General features: G+C 41.6%; 1 protein-coding gene across 2 annotated transcripts in view; it reads left to right on the top strand.

Annotated features, from left to right (window-relative positions):
- LOC117257925 (plexin-A1-like) overlaps positions 1-24,797 on the top strand; it is a 351,734-nt gene that overhangs the window by 64,301 nt on the left and 262,636 nt on the right. For both annotated transcript variants that reach the window (XM_033628343.2, XM_033628342.2), the window contains exon 3: positions 23,158-23,340. In XM_033628343.2, the coding sequence (XP_033484234.1) occupies positions 23,158-23,340 (183 nt within the window). The remainder of the gene's footprint in view (positions 1-23,157; positions 23,341-24,797) is intronic.

Below are 24,797 nucleotides of genomic sequence, written 5' to 3'. Positions count from 1 at the left end.
AACACAGAGTGTATTTAGGACCCATAGATTGTAACTCCTATGAAACCTACAGAATAGAGAGCTACATGGCCAACATGAGGGACATTTTGTCCTGCATTTATGCTACACTGTCCCATCACAGTCGAGATGTCTTTTTGCTTGGTTTGTATATTTGCCTTGTGGTCAGTAATGACAGAATGAACATATTCTGTGGGGGAAAATGGACAGAGTAAATTGTGATTGAGGTAGTACTGAGAGGAGAAATGAGATAATGCAAGACAAATGGATAGAGATGTGGGCAGAAAGAAGAACAATGGGCTGGCTGTAAGCAAGAAAACATTCCTTCATTCATTGATCTGTGAGGCCTGCTTAACATCCAATATGAAAGACACTATTAATACCAAGACCCCGATTGATGCAGTCTGCCTAAGATCTCTGAGTCATAACTTGGTAACAATGGGGATACATATACAAATACCTAAGTCATACACATGCTGGGATCAGGCTGACATATTTTTTCCCAGCAATATAAGTGATATAAATAAGCTGCTCCTTGTAACTTCAGATCTTGCTTCCTAAACCTTTATATAGTATAAGTTTTCCAGGTGATTTTGTGTTCAGGGTACAATAAAAACAGGGACCGCTGGTAGTCATGGTGAAGACTAGGGTTGCCACAGTGAGCAAATTTTCCCATCGGTTAATAACCTCAAGACAACACTAGTATTACTGATTGCACCAGTCATTTTACAAGAAAATATATTCTTCAATGACCCCCAGTATCTGTAGAGCACTGTACCTCCACACAGTGTAACCAACTCTTTTTCTCTCATTAACATTATCAGGGTCACTATTAGCATTGGGTTTAAATCTGAATTATTGCCAAATAGTTGCTTTTGCTTTATGCTTTAACACCAAAGCCTCTGCCATCATCGTGTCGCTCAACTCTCCTTACTATCTTTACTCTCATCCTTACTCTAGTCATGTGTTGTTGCTGCTGTACAGAGCAGATACTTTCAATTTATAATTATAGGATTCATCACTTGACCAGTGGAGTCCATTAGAGCATTTTTGGACACATGGGGTAGCACTTTTTCACAGCATTAGACACTTGATAGGCATGCCACAGCAGTTAGCCATTTCTCTTCCATGACAACTGACCAAATAAGAAAACATAGAAGCTACACCTTCCTACAACCAAGCAAACACTTCCTGGCTGCACCTAATTGAACAAAAGTTTCACCCACAGGCAGTCTGCTCCAGGATGTCAAACCAGATAAACATGGCGGTTCGTATGGAAACTTTCTCTTATAGCATGAAAATAGTTCACCGAAATGTGTTTCTGAGATAAGCCATGCAGTTGCTGAATCTGTCTTCATTTTAGATTGGCAACTGTTAGTTTAAAAGTTTTTCAGGAGTTTCCAGAACAGGAAGTTGCACTGGAGGCCCTGGATTTACATAAAGTAGCCTTGACCTCAACTTCATGAAAATGAGGAGCCCCCGGCATGACGCCCTAGCTCTCAAAACAATGAATGGGAAGCATTAAAAAAGAGATCCTGTGGACATGTACCGTAAGTATTGATTAAAAAAAATGGCAGGGGGTGGTGGCAAGTAAAGTAAAGCAGAGTGAAGTAAAGTAAAAACAGTGCCCATTTCTGCACCTCTAACTAAGTAATTAAAAATTGACAGCAAAAAAACTCTATTCACTATTCCCCATCATCATCATTTTGTTATGTCCACCTGCAGTAGGTCAGTTTTCAAAACTTATCGTGGTGGGTGGATTATATGCAGTAGTTGATACTCTTTGTTGTTAGATGGCCCAATGACCCTTAAATGTACTTATGAAGGTAGCAGGGAAAAAGCAATACAAAACACTGCACTTAACAAAAAGTTGGGTTGTGGGTAAAGGCCCCTTTCGACTCCGACAACAGCAATAGTAAAACTAAAACAACAGTAGTTATTATATGTAACACTTTTCAAGATAAATGGAATTAAGTCTTGGTCGCAATCTCTGTCAGAATGTACAGTATCAGTTTGAGGCAAGGGCATCACACTCACACTCCTATGCACGCTTACAAAATGTTGCCCCAGTCAGTGTATTCTGCATCATTTCATGTCATTTCCGGATGGGCTAGTTTGTAATGTGTGGCTTTGGTTGTCAAAATTCTAAATCAGTCATAGATGTACATGTCTTATTAGTCAATCTGGGACCCTTTGGATTCATGTCCAAATAATTTACCACCTTTATTTAGTTGTCAACTTTTGGATCAGGTAGTCCTAAACTGCACAGCAGCCTTAAATGCTGTCAAAGTCCAACAGGTTCTAGAAGAGTTTGCAAACAAAATTGATAAGAACATTATTATCAGGCTAATATCAGATCTAGATGCTGAATTTAGATGCATTTATGCTATGTTGTCCTCTTTAAGCTTGCTTGTTGCACAATGTCTTCAAGTCACAGGTCCCTGTAACTTCTTTAACCTTCTGCTGCACATTAGTTTTTGACAGATGGTGTATGATAGCAAACTACAAACATTCAAACCCAGTAAGGTTTAAAGGTAAAAAACAACACCCTCTATTTCATGTTGTGATATGGTTGTGTTTACAACATTGTGTTTTTCTTGGAAAGAATATACAGTGAAAACAATACATACAGGTGCTGTAATTAAAGCTGCATTCATACATTGTAGACCTTTGTGTCTTTAACAGAATTTCTTATTAGATCTTACAATCCGATAACACGGGTTGCATGGCAACAACAATAAGTTTTGCAGTACTTTTCAGTACTTTTCAGTTTAGGTGAGCCTCTTCCTCCCACAGCTCCACAACATGGTGGGTGTGGCTCAGAAACGCAAGTCTCTCCCTGTGCATCTTTATGTCCTCTCATTATCAAGAAGAGGCCGGTGTTGGTCTTCTGGGAGTTAAACTGAGTGGTGGGTGACCTTCGCTGGCTGTGGGCTGCCGTCCAGCTCCACAGCTCTGTAAGCAGGCTGACCAAGCAACGCTACAGCTTCAGCATGACTAATGAGACTGATTCAGACAGAGAGAGGGAGATACTATCCTCTGTGTGTGTGTGTGTGTGTGTGTGTGTGTGTGTGTGTGTGTGTACACGTGTGTGTGTGCGTGTTTTTAGAACTCACTTTATCTCCTTTTTTCTGCATCTCTCTCCCTCTCTGTATACTTCTGCGAGTGTTCACTTGTGTGTGTGTGTCTGTCTGTGTGTGTATGTGTGTGTGCACGCCCACCTCTTATCCTGGCCTCCAAAGAAGAGGGACAAAACAACAGAGGAAACAAACAGAAGAAAATGGGCTGATAATAAGAAGAGAGAGTGTGTGTATGTGTGTGTGTTGTTGCATTGTCTGCACAACCACAAGGTGGACGTCAGAGGGAAAATTGGCTGCAATAACAGAGAGCAAGAAGACTCTTTTGTTATTGCCCTCCCTTTCTCTGAGTCCACCTCTCTCTGCCCGTCTCTGCCTCTCTATCTTTTCTCCCCCCCTCTCTCTCACTCTGTCTCTATTTTTCTCTGAGCATAATGGTGTTTATTAATATTTATCAGTGTTGATCACTGCTGGCCAGGATTATAGTCTATTTCTGTGGCATTTTGTATTCTGTCTTCCAGGCGGCTGGTGGCTTGGGTGGGTGTGTGTGTGTGTGTGTGTGTGTGTGTGTGTGTTTGTGTGCATTTGTATCCGTTCACTGCTTAATTCTCTCTCTATCTCTCTACTGTATCTTCAGTCTCATTACCGTTAGCTGGTGCCTCAGTGGATAGATCACCCACATTGCATCACGCTTTGGGCCTGCTGGGAGGGGAATATCAAGGCACTAATGGCTCTGCTTACATCATGCACACAAATATTTTTTTTATTATTTGTTATTGCAAAGTTTTCTGGTTTGGAATTGCCTCATGGTGACCTTAATAACCTTTTATCCACACTAGTAGAATGGATACAAGATACAGGATATTAAGCAGGAAGCTTTTGTAGAATTGTGGGTATTTTATGAAGTGGTGAAGTGTGGTAAGCTATTTTGTGGTTTTAGGATACCAGTAGTAAAAGTTTCATTCATTTTCAGTTAAGAATGATGTGTTGTGACTCACAGTTGGAGCACTTCCAGTTGGCTTGGATGAGCATGAAACCGTCTTGGTTGAATCATAAGTGCAAAATATGAGCAACAGTGTTATAAAGGAGCTGCTTCTTTGAAAAAAAGTACAAGCCTGTGCAGATGGAAAAGTAAGGAGCATTTGGTCAAGAAAAGTCTACACACCAAGTTTAAAATTCTGTTGTGTACACCCGACAATACATTCAGTGTCAGTTTCAGAATTTTGGCTAATTTTAGATAAATTTAGCAAATGTGGTGCAGTATTTGTCCCCCATAGGAATGATTGAATCTCTGATTCATGCCTGAACAAAACAAAGCATGGTTTCTCATGTTAAAATAATAAAAATGATGGCTGCCACATAAATCTGTGGTAGTGTTAAAGAGGTATCAGTAGATTTTGGGCCCAGAAACAAGCTGTAAATGTAACGCTGACATAAAGTTATACTTATAAAGTTATAATGGCAAACTACTTGCATCACATAACATCCAGCAGACAGGAACCTACATTAGCATTGATTTGGAGTTGAGTCTCTGGTGAATGTAAGTCCATTCACTCTACTTTTACCTCTGTTTGTTCTCCTCCAGCTCCTGGGGGAAATATCTAGCTCTTTAGCTGCTAAATGCTTCGCACTATACACCGGCTAGTTGCCAAACTGTCTGTTTGCTGTTTGGTGCTGGACAGGAAGTGTGTTGGTTTTTTTTTTTTAGAGACTCCTTTCACATTGGGAGACAGACTTTCAGTTTGAGGTTGTAGCGGCTAGAATTTGGCCAGTGCAAACTCCCTAGCACCAGGTGTCACAGCGGACTGGTGGCCATCGGCAGGGCCAACCCGTGTAACAGCAGCAACAGAAAGTTTGCTGATCCAGTGGCGAGTCATGGCTGTCAGGTACCCCAGAGCTGGGGTTTTACACTGGCTGGAGTTGGGTGTCTGCAGCTGCTAAGTGGAAGTCCGTCTCTGGAATTGCTGCCTGCTTTTCCTCCGATGAGGTGGTCTGTAGCAGCGGGGAGTGAGGCAAAGGACACACAGGCTCGAGCTAACTTTAGCCATATAAACACAAACTTGAAGCTGGAGCCGTGAGCTGTTTACTCCAGTTAGCAGAAGGCTAAACTGTTAGCAACATTTTCTCTCCATCTCTGAAAAACTTTGCTGATATTAACACGTTTTTTATTTTGGTTATTGACAGACTCTCTTAGGCTGTCTTTTTGATAACTCTGTCTTCCTTTCTTGGGTTGCTTTGCAGTGTAGGCAGTTGTTGCCAGTGCTGGAATAGCAACTTTCTCTGCAGGATTCTCCACCATTGAATTAAGATTTCACTGAAGGGAAGCATGCGCATCTGCATTTGTAGAAATGACCTGTGATTGGACAAGGTCTCTCATCATTGGTTTGATTGCCTAAAGCCTGAAAACAGAAAACAGAGCCAAGAGGAGGTGCAGAAGTCTAGTTTTCTCTTAGACACTTGAATTACAATATGCTCAAAGTTTATCATAGGATTTAAATTATCCAGGACACTTCTGTGTTCCTATGACAAGAAGCCACGAATGATGATCTTGCGAGTGGTTCAGATCTATAATCTTTCAGTTATATTTTTAATACTTCACAGTGCCATCTAAACTGTTGGTGAAGCCTATCCAAAATAAGACCACACTGGGATATGAGCCAGTATCCAAAATGTTTGCCTCTACAAGAATGGAGCCTGCTAAGCCTACAAAATGAGAAGTACTTAACCTCTGGATCAGGAGCCAACACTCATCTTGGGTTGCCTTATTTTGACAGATATTGACACTGTTGCTTGAAGAACAGGTGAAACAAGCCTGAAAACAGATGGTGTTATCTCAGGCCACAGTGAGAATTTCTCCCGTGTTTTCAAGAAGTCAAGTTTTTATGACTCAGTGGGAGACTAAGTGACTTGTAAAGATGATTTTTTCTGGCAGTGCGGTGATAAATACATGCAGTGCCGGGGTGAATTGCTGTCAAATGCTGTCTAGAATACAGCCCATTGAGGGGAAACACTTTTTGATGAGGTGCAGTTTTCACTCCAGCCTCTTGAGACATTTTGATGCATGATGCAGCAAAATATGACATACCTTGAGGCATTTTAATGACTTGAGCTGTAACACTTTCCCATATGTTTTTGTCTTGTGATATTTTCTGCCTCAGGCTGAGTCACATGGTGCCCACCATGCTGTGAAATCTTCCTAATTTATAGTGACTTCTCCATAGGAGACTTTTTCTCAGATCCAACTACAGTATGAATAGTGCCTGTGAACTAAATTTACCGCACAGTGGTGTTTATTGTTAACTCTCACACTTGACAAAGTGGATTAATGGCTGCTATGGGCTCATGAGAGTGTCAGCTTGTTATGGATTTGGAGTATTTTGGAGCTTGTGGCTGCTTAGCCTTAAGCTGTATGGGTTGGACCTGAAGTGATCTTATTTTATCAAAAACTCACCAGTGGTCTGAAAAAGATTTCCGAGTTGATGCTGAGCAGAAACATCAACAGTGATACTGGAGTTTAAGTATTAGAGTGTCACATTTTGAAACAAACAGCTTTTATCTGTCAAGAAAGGCTGACATTAGACGAAGTTAAATGGTGCAACAATACACTTAGCTTTGATTGTCTCTGTTTCAAATATGTATGAGTCCACCAAACAGTCTTCTCAGAATGCACTGAAAGTCTACTGTATATCTTCTATAGCTACCTAAATTAGTAGTTCACCCAGAAGCAATATAAATTATATATAGCACTTACCTCACTAGGCCGTCTAGGGTGTGTTTGTGTGTGCGTTAACTGGCTTGTGCTTTCAGTTGACAACTTGCCTATGATATGACTCAAACCACAAGATGGAGGATAATCTGGAAATCCTTTGCTCAGCAATACCTACGGAAAAAAAATTCATTAATCCATAAATGGATACAAATCACTTTCGTAATGTTGAGAAGAATTTTTTAGGACGTTTTTCTGATTTTTTTTACAACCTTTTTGCTGTCTTTCGCTCGGCAGGGTTTCACACATATGCATTTCTTCGTGGCCCACCGCAATATCAACATCTGCCACTGCATATTGATTTTCTATTTTTGGAGGTGAACATTAGGAGCGCTGATGGAATATATATACTAGTATTCATGGCACCACATTCTAGAAACGTTGAGCATACTCTGGGCACAAGTGGTGCAGTAGAACGACAGAGGTAGTGAAAGTGACACTTAACCATTCATTGGGCTGAGGCCAAAAGTTTGCTTTCACTTGCCTCTGCAGCAGCTGCTCCTCTCGTCCACCGACCTGATCTGATTGGCTCTGATCAGATCGACTGTTCAATTGTCTGTTCCCCCTGAGAACAAAAAGAAGTCATGAAGACTTCCACCTGCGCTATGTTAAAGGACACGTAAAAACCACTGACTTTAGAGAGGGGACACAAAATAATATAAACAAGACAAAAGCAAAACAAACAGAAACGGAGAGAATTACCCATCAGCTAATGCCACACATAGATTCAAATTCTATGGAAAACACTATGAGAGCCTCTGTTGATATGCTTTCATTTTGTTGGAGCTCAATTCTCCTTAATACCATTTCTTAAAAACTTCCTGGGACAACAGAGACCCTTGGGAAGTGACTACTACATACACTTTATATTGATTTCGGGTTAACTATTCTGTTAACTGGGTCAAAAAACCCGAACTTCTTCCTTTGCACAAACCTGTGCTGGTGGTATGACACACAAACCTCTGCAGCACACTCCCAAACTGCTGACCTGCAGCATCTAATGAAGAGTGTATTTATTTATTGATGGGCATTTATGCTGTGTTTGTATATGTGTGTTTGTGTGGGTTTATGATGGACATCACTGCACGCGTGTGTGTTTGTGCAAACATTCATTAATGTGTTTGTTTCTTTAATTATTAATGTATGTGTGTTTGTGTGAACGCAGGGGTACAGATATTTGTGTGTGTGTGTGTTTTTGTGTGTGTCTAAAGCAGTCTGTCCCAGCTGTGTTTTGCTTCTCCTGCTAGCTGCTCACCAGGCGCTGTGAGATGAGATAAAGCTTAAAGACATGTTTTGGCTTCATATTTGTGTGTGGACAAGCATGCATGCACACACACACACACACACACACACACACACACACACAAAGAATTCAAAGTATACATTTGAAATTAATTTTCCCACCCTAGCCAAGCTCTTCATCAGCATTACTTTTATCTCAAATATTTATTAAAAAACCTCAATCATTACAGGTCTAAGATTACTTTTATCTCCAGTGATTTCATTTTTATGTGTCTTTAACTTGATTTTTCCAGTATTATTATTGTCTCCTAAATATTTGACTGAAGTCATTGAGCAAAATGAGACATGTTTACTTTCAGTGTAAGTGTTGCAGTCACTCATAATTCTGTTAAATGGTGCTTAACAAGCCATTACATCTCTGCCTGTGTGTACTGTCATGTGTATGTATGTGTGTACATGAAGCTATGTGCCTGTGTTTTCAGCACACCCTCCTCTGCATCAGTCTCTGCCTTCCACTTTCACCACACAGCAGTACAGCACAGTATCTCTCAGGCTCCCATATTTGGGTGAATCCCTGTAGTGGTCTATTATAATTGGATTATAGCTGTCAAGGAAGGCTTTAGTTCAGATTACACAGATTATAGTCTGCAGTGCTCAGATGGACGGCGTGGTTTAAAGAGCATCATCTGGCTTATGTGACATAGAAAGAGCTTTTTGGCAAACAGATGTGATGTTTGCCTACATTTGGTTAATGTAAGCCAAAAGTAGCAGATGTGTCATAGCAGGCTGTGGTGGACCAAACACAGCAGAGTACAGTAAAGAAAAGGTCGGCTTTGATCTGGCTGTGTTTCACTCAGTACTTCCCAAAAGCATGCACTTTCCTGAAAACCTTACTATGTCTGTCTGTCCGTCTGTGCATGAGACTGTTTATGTAGAAGTGTTTTGTATCGTTATGGTTCGGTGAAAATGCATGTGTTTGTGAAGTACTGAGCATATGACTGGAAAAATGGGACTTGGATGTGGGAGCTTTTAAACAGATGTTTTGATGTAGTTTTGCTGTTGTTAAACCTGGCCCCCATTTACTTCAATTCATTCAGAATTTTCTCTGTTTTGGGATTCTTTGTTCACTATTGAGGCATGTGAGAAAAACAATGATTTCTGCATGAATTCAATGTAACACAGGGAAATGAGTTGATATACAAATGATCATTTTGTGGGCGAGGTATTTTTTTAAATATATACGTGTTACCAAATAGAGACTAATTTGATTTTTAAAAAATAGATACAGTAAGTATCTCAAATATATAGAAAGTGAAAAACTTGAAATTCAAAATTTGCATTTGACTTAAATGTTTAAATTTTAATGTACCAGCTGGCAAAACTGTCATATGTTTTTTTTATGTTTAACCACAGGATATAAAAAAATGCCATGAGTATAAACAGATATTTAATGATCATGGATCTGTAGATTTCTCAATGTAAATTCAGATGAAAGTCATTCAGCACCTCACAATTCCCCTTTGATTTACAAACACTACAGACATAAAGATGAAAATACACATTTACAGCAGGTGGAATATTCAATGTGTGCATCACTGCTGTCAACAAATGTGTGCCGTGCCAGAAAAGCGATACGCCAGACTGGAGCGTTCCATGTGGAATTAGCTCAGTGGATGGCCGGGGCTATCTGGGGTAAAGCGAGCCGCCATCCCACAGTGGCACATTAACCTATATGGCCAACTGACACTGGAGTGTTGGAGCCAAGCCCTCTCTTCCCACAGAGCTTCCAGTCTCTGTCTCTCCGGGATTCCTCTACTTTGTGCATTTTGTTTTTCTGCACACCTTCATGAAATTATGACCCAGATAAATTTCCCACTGGGACTCAGTTTTGACAAACCGAGACTGGCAGGGAGTTTTTAAATCTGCTCCACCTTGTTTTTGAAATCGCTAGTGTGGCACTTAGAGCAGTAGGCTCACATAAACTCTGCAATTAAACCAATTATCCCCAAAGAGTGTTTCAGGGTGTTTTAGAGTATATTGAGTGTGACAAATATTGGAGCTGATGAGGCTTCCTGCATGCACCGATCCCTGTATTGAATAGCGGAGGAAGAAAGAGGAAATGACTTTAGACAGGAAGGTAGACAACTGAGAAATAATGTAATTATGGTCAGGCCTGGGCAGATACTTTCATATTTTATTATTTATTTTAACTTCCTTGTGTTGTGCAGATACAGATGTTCAGCAGAGTACGGAAGAGGAAAAGAAAAGAGAGACAAAAAACAGTGAAAAAAATATAAAAGCAAGAAATTGTTTACCAACAGTGGGACTTGCACACACATGGTTACATGCTTTTCAGTGTCACACACAAAAATATGAATAAAATCTTCCACTTGTTTTGCGCTCTGAATATTTTCACACGCACACATATTCGTGGTTGCAGGTCAGTCAAGTTTTGCATGTTTTTCATTTCAAATCTTTCAGCTCCTCGCATTGGCACATCTGTTTTCAGTCACAGAGGGGGAGAGACGGAAATGGAGGGAAAAGAAAAAGAGATAAAAGAAAGGAACGAGAGAAAAGAACGGAGGAATCCGAGAATGAAAAGAAGACGAGAAAGAAGGTGTGGGTAGGGAATGATGAAACCAACAGAGCAGGAAAATTGCGCGGAATAAATCTAGCTGCAAAATAAATGTTGATCTCTTGGCATCCCAGCTATTCCACTGACTCTGACCTATGGGGCTGAAGTCTCTCTCTCTCTTTCGCCTGCAGCTTTTTCGTTCCACCAGAGCACATCTCCTCGCTGCCAGGCTCTCCCTCCATCTCCAACTTAATACTCCTCATTTCACCCAAGCCAAAACAACAGATGCTGAAATGTCGAAGTGCCTTCCCTCCACCCATGAACTCACAGAAAAGTTAAAAAAAAACAGTAGCTTATCAGAAGGAAACAAAAAAGCATCAGGCCGATGATGCCTTGTTTTGTATGCAAAAATCAGAAGCAGGCAATTCCCTCTCGGTCAGTGATTAAGTAAACAAATATAGCACAATGGTGTTAATGGCCTTTTGCTCGCTTAAATAAAATCAGTGATTCCAGTTCCACCAAGACAGTCAAATTTCCAGCTGTTTTGCAGGATGTATTAGTGTGAAGGGAGCAACACAGCGTGGTTCAGACTGATCTGGAGTGGATTTGGATGCTTTTAATGATCTAATATTTTTTTTAACATTACTGACAGTGAAACCTCGAAGGAAACTCTACTTTTGGGGTAATTGGCCCTTTGGGTAACTTAATTATGAAATGTGCCCTGTGGAGTTTGTCTTGTCTTGTGCACAAAAACAGTGTTTACATTCAGCTTTTCTCCCCAAAACACTTTGTGTGTATCCTTGAGGGATTGTTGGATGTATTTCAACAATTGCAAAGCAGTTTAACATTTAAAAATCAGCATAATTTACATTTGTTAGCAATCATCTCTCTCATCAGAAGGAGACTAGCAAAGTGCGTATCCTGTTGTAACAGTTATTATGCTAACTGCAATCGTAGAAGGCGAGCGCTGTGTGTCTGTGTGCATGTGACAGCATGTGTGTGTGGGGGTGAGATGCAGATGCCCGTCGTTCTGTTGCCATTAGAGCAGACTGCACTGCCAGATGTCTGCACAAAGTCCACTCTGTGTGTGTGTGTGTGTGTGTGTGTGTATTCTTGCAGTGGCTACACACTTTCCTCTTTCCCATTACACACACACAAGCCCACAAATGCACGATGAACAATGGAATGTGTGTGCATGCATACATGTGTGTGTGTGTGTGTGTGTGTGTGTTTGAGCAGGTCAGAGCTTCAAGTGTCCCAGTCTGTTAGACAGATGTTTAAGATCCCTGTTGCACCCCCCTACCCTGTCACACACACACACAAAAACACACAGTCTTTCACTGTCTTTCATATACTCTGACAAACAAACATGCACACACACACACACACACTCACTCATTAACAACCAATTAGAGAGCAGATATTGGCTCACTGGGGGAATCTAAAGGCCAACCAGTGCTGTTCTCCGCTTCCAACGCCAAGTCACAACAAATACCTGGATGCAGGCCAGGAGTGTGTGTGTATGTGTGTGCGTGTGTGTGTGTGTGTGTGTGTGTGTGTGTTGTTGACTTCTTCTTCCCAAGTTTGGCAGTCCAATCTCATCTCCTTTCATTATGAAAAAAAGACACACACACACTAACCCTCACATAATTAAATGCATTTTTCCACTCTGCAAGTCCTGTTGTTCATTGCATCAGCCGGCATGTCTCAGTAGTACAACTCTCGCTTCAACATTATCTTTCTCACATGGGAATGTGGCACAAGCTATGTATAACACACACACACATACACACCCACACACACGTTCTCCATGGGATTGGAGCAATGTGTTTATGCCAGTATTGGATGAAGAGCTGCTTGAGACATTTGGCTCTCTGGAGAGCATGTTGACAACATCTCTCTCCCTCTCTGTTTACCTCAATCACTGTCTCCAACTCGCTCATTCTCTCTCTATCGCTCTCTTTGTGATGTGATTTTCAGTGCTCTCTTACATCTCTGCAAATAAATGAAGATTAGGAAGAAAATGCTGACAATTTAAGTTGATTAGACGGATGTAGATGATTTTGTTCCCAATAAGCTATGCTGCAGTGAACTGAAAACACATAGAGGAGGAGAGGAGGATGGGGGTGCACATACACACACTGTGGTACACAAAGTGGTTTGCTATATGCTGTTCACCAGTGTTTTACTGGCTTTTGATTTCAGAGTAAAGGCTGTACACAATTTAGAATTTAGTCAGTCAAATTGAATATGGCTGTTCAATGGGAATATTCAACTATTGATTCCTATGTTTTGTATAGACCAAGCAACACTTTATTGAGCTGACTGATTTCTGAACAGGGCTCAGTGGGATGTTCAGGGTCACAGCAACTTTCATGCAATATAGTAAACAAGACAACTTAGCCGAAGTTAGTCTGAGCTAATGCATGCAATGTTAACATGTGACTCCCCACCCTTTCCACTCCAAAGGAAACCAGCCACACAGTATTTCAGACAACAAAGGAAGCACTTTATTTGACTTAGGAGTTGAGCAGTGCCCAAAACAACAAAGAAAAATATACTCATGGACCCTAAACTTGACCTAAAAATGACCTGGGTCATAACAGCAAACGGATCAGAAATGTGCAACCGCATTTTTTGTACTGACACTAGGTATCAAACAAAAGTCAGAGACTGAGTTGTAGTTGCTGTGAGTTGTACATTCACCAAATCTAAGCATAAGGCAGAAAATAACGTCACCTCAGAGCCTGACCAGGCAAAGCTTCTCTTCCTCTGGGCAGCTGCCTCTGTCTCACTCAGACTCACAATGAGTCTGGGTCTGCAGCTGTCTGTAGCCATTGCAGACACCTTCACCGAGCAGGCGAGACAACTTGAGATAGTGTCATGAGTCTACCTTGGAGAGCAGCATGAAAATGAGGAGCACTGACTTTGCAGCTACTCCTCAGGACCGAAACGTCTCTAGAAAGACACTGCACTCTGACTGACAAACTGCAAAAAAAATGACTGCTCGGGTTAAAGAATCTCTGTTAATTCAGGGGTCACTGACTTATGACTTGAATCTTCAACTTCCATAGCAACAGACTCATGGAAAACTGCCTTGCAAGAAGTGATGTGCATAAAAATGATTTTCAGGCAAGGAGGTCTGATCTAAACAGAGGCGACGACAGTCAGAACCGGTCCAAACTAGACCCCCCACCCACTCACTCCAGTGTGGATAAATGCTTGGAAGAAGACACAAATAGGTGACAGAAACTGTAGTTTTAAACGGATGAGTGCGAGACAGGTGGGTGAAAGTGAGGGCTGTTACTGTAGTAATGTTGCTAACATGTTCTTCCCAATGCCTCGTCCTCTTAAACCATAGTATGGTCATGGCACTTCTTTCACTTATATAGTTAAGGGACAGTTTCAAAGAGCTGAATTTAACCTCTCTCTTTCTCTCGCTCGCCTGCTCTTTTCTTGGATTGAGGCTCATTAGTAGCGACAAGAGCGCTGTTGACCCTTAGCCTTCCCCTATGTCTCTCCTCCCTATCTCCCTTCTTTTTTCCTCCTTTTCTCTCCCCATCTCTTCCCCTTTCTGCTCATCTCACTTGCCCCACTCTTTCCCTCATCACCCCATCATCATTCACCCAGCAAGAGTCTGGCAGGGGTGTGTGTGTGTGTGTGTGTTGTGTGTGTGTGTGTGTGTGTGTGTGTTGCCAGGGGCCAGCAAGCGCCTGTGTACAGCAGAGGTCTTCGCCAAGGACAACACAGGGGACTCTGTCCTTGTCTAACCCCCTGGAAATAGAACAAAGGTGTGTGTGTGTGTGTGTGTGTGTGTGTGTGTGTGTGTGTGTGTGTGTGTGTGTTTGTGTGTGTGTGCGTGTGTGTGTGTGTGTGTGCGTAATAATGCTATGTACAGTGTCCTGAGTATGAGCTATAGCTTGTAATAATAATAGCACGGTCAGAGGTCCAGTAGGCCAACAGGGACAAGCTACGAAGAGCTTATAAAAGCACTAATAAAAGACTGCTGCAGGTCACCTTATGTTTGGGACACAGTAAAGGAATATTACACTGATTTACATTAAACACTGTATAACCATCCAGGTGACAATTCAGTCAGAGCATTTTGACATGATAAATCCAATGCCAGTGTGGAACACAGAACTGTCTTTCGAGTACGAATCAAATGAAACCTCTGTGACAGAAAGTAGATGTGCAGTTAATGATTGAAGTTTGATTTGACCTCTCAAATCAGGCCCTGATAATGTGACACAATTTGATATTTATAATGGGGTAATAACATTTACAATTTGTTAAGTAAAGTGTTTCTGTTTTGTTAAGGGAAAAAAGTATATTGCTCAAATTAAGGCATCAAATTAAATGCTATTTTAGTATTGTAATATTGTGTGACAGGCGCTGACATTTCACATCGCCTCTCCAACAGCTCCACTAAATCTGGGCTAAATTTATGCTCTCATGTCTATTTTGTAAGTGTTGGTAGTGCTTTTTGTGACTGATGCAGGGTTCGACATAAGCAATGGCCCGATGGCCTGGGGCCAGTCACAAAGTATGTCGGGCAAGTTGACTGACAGGTCACAGGCCTGCTTGGGCCAGTTACGCTGTAAGGCTTTTTTTTTGTCAGGGGAACAACTCCAGCAGATTTTTATCCCACTTTTCTCGAGTCTTCAGTGGATTTATTGGGCTTTTTGGCCAAAGGTGCCCTCACCTTTCTGCAGTGAAACGCTGGAGGAGGGGGAAACGTGCCGGTGTGCTTGTGCGTCTCCGCCAACGCGGACACCGCACACCGCTGCCGGGTATATTTCTCCCTAACATGCGTTCGCTGGCCAGTAAACCGGATGAACTTCAGCTACTGATGGTGGAAAAACGAAGACTTTCTACATCTGCAGTTTTGTGCTCAACGGAGACGTGGCTGTGTGGATTGATACCGGACTCCGCGCTGCAGCTGGCAGGCTTCCAGCTCTTTAGAGCAGATCATAACACGGAACTCTCTGGCAAAACTAAAGGTGGCGGTATCTGTTTTTACACTAACAGTGGCTGGTGTAATGACGTGACAGTGATCCAGCAGCACTACTCTCCTGATCTGGAATCTTTTTTCATCAACTGCAAACCTTTTTACTCCCCCCATGAGTTTGCTTCATTCATTCTGGTTGGTGTTTACATCCCACCGCAGGCCAACATGCAGGAGGTAGGCTACAGCGCACGCTCGCCGACCAGATAACTACTGTGTGTGGAGCGGACTCCTTAGTTATTGTCCTTGGCGACTTTAACAAAGGTAACCTCACCCATGAACTCCCCAAATACAAACAGTTTATAAAATGTCCGACCAGAGAGAAGAATGTCCTGGATCACAGTTAGGCCTACACAACTGTTAACAACGCCTATCACGCCGTCCCCCACGCTGCATTGGGCCACTCTAACCACAACACCGTCCACCTGATTCCCTCATACAGGCAGAAGTTAAAGCTCTGTAAACCTGTTGTGAGGTCATCTAAGAAGTGGATGAGTAGGCTACACAGAGGCTGTGACATCATCCATTAGCTTCTGTGAGGACGGCTGTATATACCATCACGCATTACGGTGAGGTGTAATGGAGTTAAATGAAATGAAGTTAAATTAAATGAAGTTTTAGACTTTTTTTTCTCTCTCCCTCTCTCTCTCTCTTTTTTTTTTTTTTTTGTACTTGGGCCAGTAAGAATATACAAGGGGCCAGTAAATTTCTGAACTACTGGCCCGGGGGGCCAGTGGGAAAAAATGTTATGTTGAACACTGCTGATATTGGACGGTGGTGGTGTGTGGCTATCGCTCATCAGGATGAGGAGATTAATTCACCAGTTTGTAAACTCTCCTCCTCTGCGACTCTGCCAGCTGGCCAAGTCGAGGTTTCCAAAAGTAAACATCACTAAACATCAAGGAAAAGATGGAGAAGATGGGTACCAGCTACAATCCTGACCACACGGACAAGCAAGAGCATTTCTGCATCTGCGTCTGTATCGGGGGGCATCGTGGCAAGAATCAAATACCGGCTTCACTCCCGATCCCATGGATATTTCTGCCTAATTGGCATCCTGCTAGCCATTGTGCAAGTGTTGAATAATAAACTGGACGACCTCAGTGCCCTATCAGATTTCAGCAGGATATCAGGAACTGTAAGGTCCTGTGTTTCACCAAAACTTTCACCAAATCCTGGAATAAATCCCAAACAGGTGATTCTTTTTTTTAAATGCCGTTATGAGTGTGCTTCATAGTAAATAAGGTCTGGTGTGACAGTGCTGCCCCATTCCTGCTGTGGATCACTGCTATATGCCATTCAGAAGCAGCATTCAGAGCCAGCTGCAGAGCACAGTCACAGCCTGCACTTTGGAAGAGCAGCAATGCAGCCATCTTGTTGAGGTCAAGATATGTAAACAAACTTCGATGCATCCCCCCACTGATGCGTGAGATGGAGCCAATCATAGTCTGGAGCACATTCCAGGACACTACTGTTGACGTCACTAATGACATCAATGAATTCACTGAGTTTGGATTAATCTGTAAAACAACAGTAGCAACTGTACCCAAAACTACAGCTAAATCACATCATAACAGAAACAATGGATTACCAGAACCATCCAGAAACATGGACGATTATGAAGCAGCAGCTGACGATGTAAAAAGAGGCATAAAAGGACTCAATTACAATGCACAAGTTGAAGGAGCTGACAGGATCACATTACACTGCAGTTGTACCTTCATGTGACAAATAAATGACTGATTGATTGATTTGTACTGAATCCCAGGTACAGCCAGCATTAGCTTTGAGTAAGTTGAGATAATAGTATTGACAATTATGTTTTGTGTAGAAGGTTTGGACCTGTTCTAGGTGTCCTCTTGAGTTCAGACACGGCCTTCATGCCTAATAATGAGTTTGTCGTGCGCTAAAACTCACTAACACTGGCCAGAAATGTTGCTGGACATCCAGATATTGACCCTGTCCTGAATCAGCGTGAAGTGGACGTGACCCCATTTACACTTGTCCTTTTAAGTATCTTCTTTCTGGCTGAGATGCTTTTTAAACACTCTTCCATTCAGACTAAGCCTCATGTGTGCATCTCTGTTGACCACAAATCTGATTGCAGTCGGAGGCATAAGAGTAAACAGAGGGTGATCGAATGATGCAAGTCTGTTGTTTTGAATTAGGCTCTTCAGTCACTTCTGTATTGGTGGCGGAAAAAGCGTCAGCGTCTCCTCAGTGAGTTGCGGTGGAGGGATGATAGAGTAGGCAGACTGTAGGAATTACATGTCTACAAGGCACACAACAGCTAGCAGATGTCAGGTCTGTGTGAGGCCACATTTGTCTGCGGTGAAAACACGTCGAGTGAACGCTCCACTGTGCCTCAATCTGAGCTGTTGACTCTATGGTAATGATGCAAGTCAGGCTAAACATAACAAACCATTAGCGTCCTCAGCATGCCGGCAACAGCACTGCGAAGATGGCGATCTCACTTCTGTGTGTGCGAGCTCGACAGACACTGGGAATGCAGATTAGTTTACAAGTACGAGGCGCCGGCATAAATAAATCCAGGCTGAATGATGTAATTATGAACTACTATAATAAACAATTTTGTACTCCGGTCATGTTGCTTAAAACTTTTGATTTGGACACAGAGAGAATAAGCAGGGCTGTTTTTCAGGGGAGCAGCATGCTAGTGGGTTGGATACAGATATGTACTAATACGCCAAATAGGTCTTCTTTTTTGCTTCGGAATTTATCTTCAGCTTGGTGAAAAGATCCCTGCAACATTTAGTCATTTATCTCAGCCATCATGTGACCTATAAATACTCATCAGGATCATCATCCTGCTAACGCTCTTAAAGGAAGGACAGAAAGGGCGGAAGGAAAGAAGTCTCAGAGAGCTGCAGGCAGAAAAAAAGAATGACCCCTTGGGACGGGCATGATTTCCCACTGCTCAGTCCCTGTGAACCTTAAAAGAAAAAAAAAAGAAGAAAGGGAGAATTGAAATATGGGAAGATGGAGAAGGGAAAAAGAGAAGAGAATGAAGAACAGGATTAGCAGGAGGAGGAGAGACTGGGATTGAGGGAAAGACGATAAAGAAATAGGCAGGAAATGAGGGAAAGAAGTGAATGGAGGTCTGGTTCTGCTCTGTCTTTATCAGAGGAAACAAGGGAAGCTGTATGGCAGGTACCCAAGAGCAGGGTTCATACTCTCACTGAGCCGTGGCCATCTCACCGCTTCCTTCTTTCCCTCTCCTGATTTCTACATTTGTATTCCCTCCTCTTCATATCTGTCTCCATCTCGCCTGCATCACTTCACTTGCCTTCCTTTTGCTGACTCACTTCTTGTTTTTTCTCCCTTTGTCCTCCTTTCTTTCTCTCAAATTACTCGCAAAACAGTTCCAAAATTGAGAACATGTTTATGTAAATCATACAAAAGCCAAAGTGGTGTGTGTATGTGTCTCTGTCTCCCTCTCTCTCTCACTTCGTCTCACTCTGTGTCTTTGTTCATTGAAGTTAAACTTTGCTGTGTTTCTGGCTGGCTGCCTTTGAACGCCTGGTAGGAGGAAGATGTTGGGCCTCATGCAGGGAGTCATATGTGAACAAATTTCCTCTTATTTTTGTTTGTATCCACAATTTGGTCTTACTTTGTTAATGCCCATTAATTTGTGGGATTCACCAGTGTTTTCTTATTTTTGCTCTTTTCTTTGGCAAGAGACATTTTCAGCCCAGACGCCAGAAGGAAATGTTGGCATTGTACATTTCTGCAAACCCCTGATGTGTTACATTTGTATGTTTCATACGCATCATATCAAAATTTATAAAGTGACATAGTGTATGAGCGGACTTCATCACTGGAACGTGGAGGGGACAGTAAATGCCACGACACCTAAGCGAGACAGCGGCCAAGCTGCAGACCCCTTTAGTAACTATTCAAGACCAACGAATGACAGATTGTTTTGTTAGTTGTTTTTCACTGAATTATGGCTGTTTCCTGCAGCTTTTTAGCCACCAAATGTGTTTTTTTTTTCAGTGAGTCTTTTTGTGTTTCCTCCAGTGTTAGTGCAACAAAAAGCAAGACATTGCTGCATTTTCCAGCAGGATAGTGCCACCAAAACTGGGTATTTTAAGTTGCAACATGATCTTTTCCTGACCATAATCAAGTGGTGTTTGTGCCCGGTTGTAACCGGTTGTTAATCACCGCATTGTCTAAATGTAAAGAAACATAAAGTTTCAATGTATCTGCAACATGAAAAACTTACAAATGTCACATTTCCATGGTTTGCAGAAATGTACAATGTCAACCTTGACGTTAGTGATTGGGTTGAAAATGTTATGAGGGATCGAGAGCACTTATACCAAGAGAGGGAAAAAACATCCTTTTTCACAGTCTACAAATTGTCTGTTCAAAGAACATAAGTTTTAAATTTGAGGAACAGAAAAAAACACATGAATATCATATAATCAAATTTAGATTACATTGTGTTGTAGAGTCATTAGAATGATTGGATTATTACATTTGTGGGCTAAAAAAATACTATTGGTCCTTTGATCCAAAGACTATAAAAACTCTTGGATGACATTGTGTGTGTTCAGCTTCTAAATGGCTTACATATTGCTCTTAGATGTTTTGGCCCTCTGCTGACATGACATTTACAGCCTCACAAATGTTTTGGCATAGCTGGGTTTTTCATATTGCTGTTACACCGGTACTGACACTTTGGAAAATCAAGTGTTTACTTTGTTTAAGTTTATTTAACAGAATGGCCATTTCTCTACTGCGTGAGTTTTTCTTACAGCCTTTTTGGCAGCATCCCTTGAATTCTTCAGCACCGCACATGGAGCAACACCTTCCCTTTTATAGTGTTTAGGAGGTGTTACTTATGCTAATAGGTTACTTATGATCATTATGTGGGATTCATTACTCAGCACACCTGGATTAGAGCAGATTTAGGTGAGTAAGAACGTTTGGTGCATCTGGAGTTGTCTTCTATTTAAATCTAAGAGGAATTTAAGAGAATGTTGCAGCACGAGGCCCAAGGTCTGCCACAGGCTTCTTGTCAACCTGCAAAACACACACTTGTTTGTGCAAACACACACATTCCCTGACAGCTTTGCTGTTTTGGAGGGATGGGGTGATTGATTAGTCTCTATGGAGATGATACGTCTTGTAATGAACAAGAGAAAGCTGGCATGTTAATTTGTGTAGTGTGGGAAGCTCGAGTGTGCGTGTGTGTGTGTGTGTGTGTGTGCGTGCGTGTGTGTGCGTGTGTGTGTGCGTGTGAATGTCATTTATTTTTTGTTTGTGTCTGCATATGAGTTCTCATAGTAAGGGGGTTTCCATCTGCCTGTTTTTCTGTACATTTCCAATGTCCACTGAAGAGACTAAAAATAGCAGCAGATGAAACATCAGCGCAATGATGAGACTGTAACTGTAATTAATTATAATCTTATTCTTTTGTTGTTTTTAAGGGACGTCTTATTAGTTTTTGTCAAATGTTTGTCTTAATTATTATTATTTACTTTGATTTTATTCCTACTTTTTAAAATCATTTTAATTTGCATGTCTCATTAATTCTCACTGGTTGGTTGCTGACATTGATTATTTTAATTTTTATTTCTACTTTTTAATGTTTCAGACTGTGTCATTCATGTGTCTGTTTTAATTGTGTTTACTTATGTCTACTGTTTTATCTACACACAGTGTTTGTGGCTGCAACTTCTGTGGTAGCTCAAGCCTTGTGCAGCACATTGTGCTCCTTCCTGAAATTAAATTTGCTATATAGATAAAATTTTGCTTGCTTACTTGTAACCTTCCTCAAACAACTGTAAATGTCATATTTCCATCGTGTTTTCTTCATGGTTTTCTGTTGTTTGAGGTTTGACTGGTGCTCTTCTGATCTAGTCCTGTCCTCTTCTACAATGGTTTCATGGCACCAGACTGGAGAATAGCACCACCAGCTGTTTATCATGATGAACCGTTTTCTAAAATTCACATAACAATAGTGGATGGATATGACTGAAAATTAGAACTTTTGCAAATCTCAGATTTTCTGGAAATTCTGGTTGAATTTGTGCTACATTTTTATGGGAAGTTAGTGTTGTAGTCAAGACCACCTAAACTGCGACCAAGTCATGACCAAGACCAAACAAGTGTGAGTTCCACACTGACACAACACCATCACTCCTCAAATTGATCTGAAAGATCCACATTCCCATAAAAACACCCACCTCTTTTATTGCTGACCGTATGTAAGTGTGCCCTGAGAAATGTCTTAATGAAATAATCAGAGGGCATTACAAAAGGCGGATGTTATGTGTGGGAATTTCCTTTGTTTCCTTTGAGCAAACAAATCTAACCATCTTTATTAAACACTCCTTCTTTGCATGTGCAATTGAGTGATATCCTTACAGCTGTGGTCTTTAATGGTCTTGAAATAAAATCCCAAGTCCAAGACAAGACCAAGACCCTCAAAAGGTGGTCTTGAGACTGGTCTCAGACCCAAGACTGATCTTGGGTACTACAATACTACGACAACTTGATTTGCTCTTTAGTGTGTGTATGTTGTGTGCGCACATCTGTTTAATCTCCTTTCCAAGTAGCGTGGACCTGAAGTTGTGTATTTCCTAGCGTGCTTCTCGGTATGTGTGCTCAGTATGCAAGCACGCGTGTGTGTGGTTGCCACAGTAATTTAGATGCAGTCGATTATCTCTGTTACACATGTCCACGTTACGCACCTCCTGATGCAAGCACAGCTATCACATGCTTTTAATGACATGCCTATTACACACACACACACATTCATAAATCAGGCGTGACATATCAACATATCAGCGTGGCAATGTGCCTGTACGAGACACTTTGATTATGATATGCTAATCTGACCTATAATTTACTTCCTGTCATGTCTCTGTCATCTCCTCCAGTGTCCTGCCCATTTGCTCTCTCTCTCTCCGTGTTTATTCCAGCTCCATTTGATTTACTCACCGTATTGGCTTGTCTCTTATTAGAAACTACATTGCCAAAGCTGTATACAAAGAAATCAATGTTTAAAACATTAGCAAGCAACTGCTCATCCATTCAGACCATGCTGAGATGCTTAATTGCTTGGTTTGACATCATGTACTATGAAATAATCAAAGGGAGGAAGGCATTAATCACACAAGATGAAACTGCTTACTGTTTAGATTGTGCTTTTTGACCTTAATGAAAGACAAATATCACAGTCTTCCTTTTTCTATCAGCTTTCAAAAAAGTTAAAAAAACAAAAGGGAGTTGAGAAAAGTTAATTTTTCCAGTGATGGCCATTAATTTCACACCATTTCTCACTAAATCTGCAGCGGCTTGGCTTCGCTCCAGCACCATAAAACGTCTACTAAGTGCCATGGAGATCGAAAGCCTCCTCCTTCTTTAAGAATTAATGTTAGTTTAACGAGAAAAGGGATTTAAAAAGTGTTAACGGTTGAGTTAATGGCTTTCTCTTCTTTTTTCCCCCCTAACACCCCAGCCGCTGCAGATAGATGATAACTTCTGCGGCCAGGACTTCAACCAGCCTCTAGGGGGCACCACGGCCATCGAAGGCATCCCACTTTACGTGGACAAGGACGATGGCATGACCTCTGTGGCAGCCTACGACTACCGCGGACAAACGGTGGCATTCACCGGTACCCGCAGTGGACGCATGAAGAAGGTAGGGCATCCTGAACTGTGTGTGAGGGTGTGTGTGTGCTCAGTTTGCTCTTTAAAGCACAAGCGGTCTTATGGTGTGAAAACCTTGCAACTCTATTTTTGACATTTTATGGATGTGTTAACTCGGAGTAAAGGATTACAAACTCTTCAAACAGGCAAAATTCAATAATCATTCAGTCCTGTTTGGCTCAGAAACTCTGTTCAAAGCCCACAGTATACAGACCTACTGTATATAAATTGTGAAAAAAATATCATAATATCAAAGGTAGAGGGATGATGCTGTTATTCTGACACTGACAGTAGTGGTGTTTTGTTGTGTATATTCTGACTTTTGTCATTGGATGTTTCTTACACTGTGAACAATATGAGAGATAAATAACAGTGATAACTGACATCAAACTAATAAAATGTGACTAAAATGGGGATTCAAATGCTCCTGTCAGAGTACAGTGTGTGTGGGTGTGTGTGTGTGTGTGTGTGTGTATGCGTGTGTGTGTGTGTGTGTGTTCCATGCTCAATAGAAAACCATTTTCACTTTGAAGCAATTTTGTGTCATTTCATGATGTATTTTCAACGGTCATTGGTTCTGGCATTGCTGACAAATGGTTTTGTCATCAGAAATCTCATTGCAGACATCAGATGTGAGTGCGTGTGTGTGTGTGTGTGTGTGTGTGTGTGTGTGTGTGTGTGTGTGTGTGCGTGCGTGCGTGCGTGCGTGCGTGCGTGCGTATGTGTGTGTACACTTGCACAGCCATCTTTGTGAGAACCAATTGAAGTTTTAGACCTTGAGAGTGAGGACATTTTTGGACAGAGGATTTTTTAGCCAGGAGGTGGCCTACGACACCCCTTATCACCCACCTACAATGTGTCCTGAGTTCCCCAGACAGCTTAACACCCATTCACACCTGGACCCATCCAACCCTAACGACCCACATGATGGCCAGGTGGATCAACAACTCAGATGTGACCTCAGTGATTACATAAGGGCTCTCACCCACACAGGGTTTTAAGCCTGCTACTTTGCACCAGTCAGTTAGAACTGAAGAAGCCTCTTGGATGAGAGGTGAGACTTCGTCAAGAAACTTAAGCAAGTTCAGCTGCCTATGATATAGCACTTAGAATTACCATGACCTGGACGACTGAGAATCTTCACTAACCTTTTGGCCAGTCCTCATGTTGGACAGAACGTTAAAGTTCTGTTGGAGGGTTCAGACATGGTTTTAAAGCTCACGTCAGGTTTAGGTTTAGGTTAGGTTTGGATAAAAACACAAAGCATTAGGGTTCAAGTTGGGATTGAGGTTTGGCATTTAGTTGTGATAGTTAAGATTGGGGTAAGGAAATGCATTCTGTCTTTGAATGCTGTCATATTTAAAGAACTATAAGGTTGTGTGTGTTTGTGTGTGTGTGTGTGTGTGTGTGTGCGTCTTCATTGGCATATTGTGTGTGTTTTGCTTGGCC

This window comes from Epinephelus lanceolatus, chromosome 8 (genome assembly GCF_041903045.1).
Source record: "Epinephelus lanceolatus isolate andai-2023 chromosome 8, ASM4190304v1, whole genome shotgun sequence".
In the NCBI taxonomy this organism is placed as follows: Eukaryota; Metazoa; Chordata; class Actinopteri; order Perciformes; family Serranidae; genus Epinephelus; species Epinephelus lanceolatus.
Note: the sequence above shows the minus strand (reverse complement) of the source record. Positions and strands in the feature narration are given on the sequence as shown.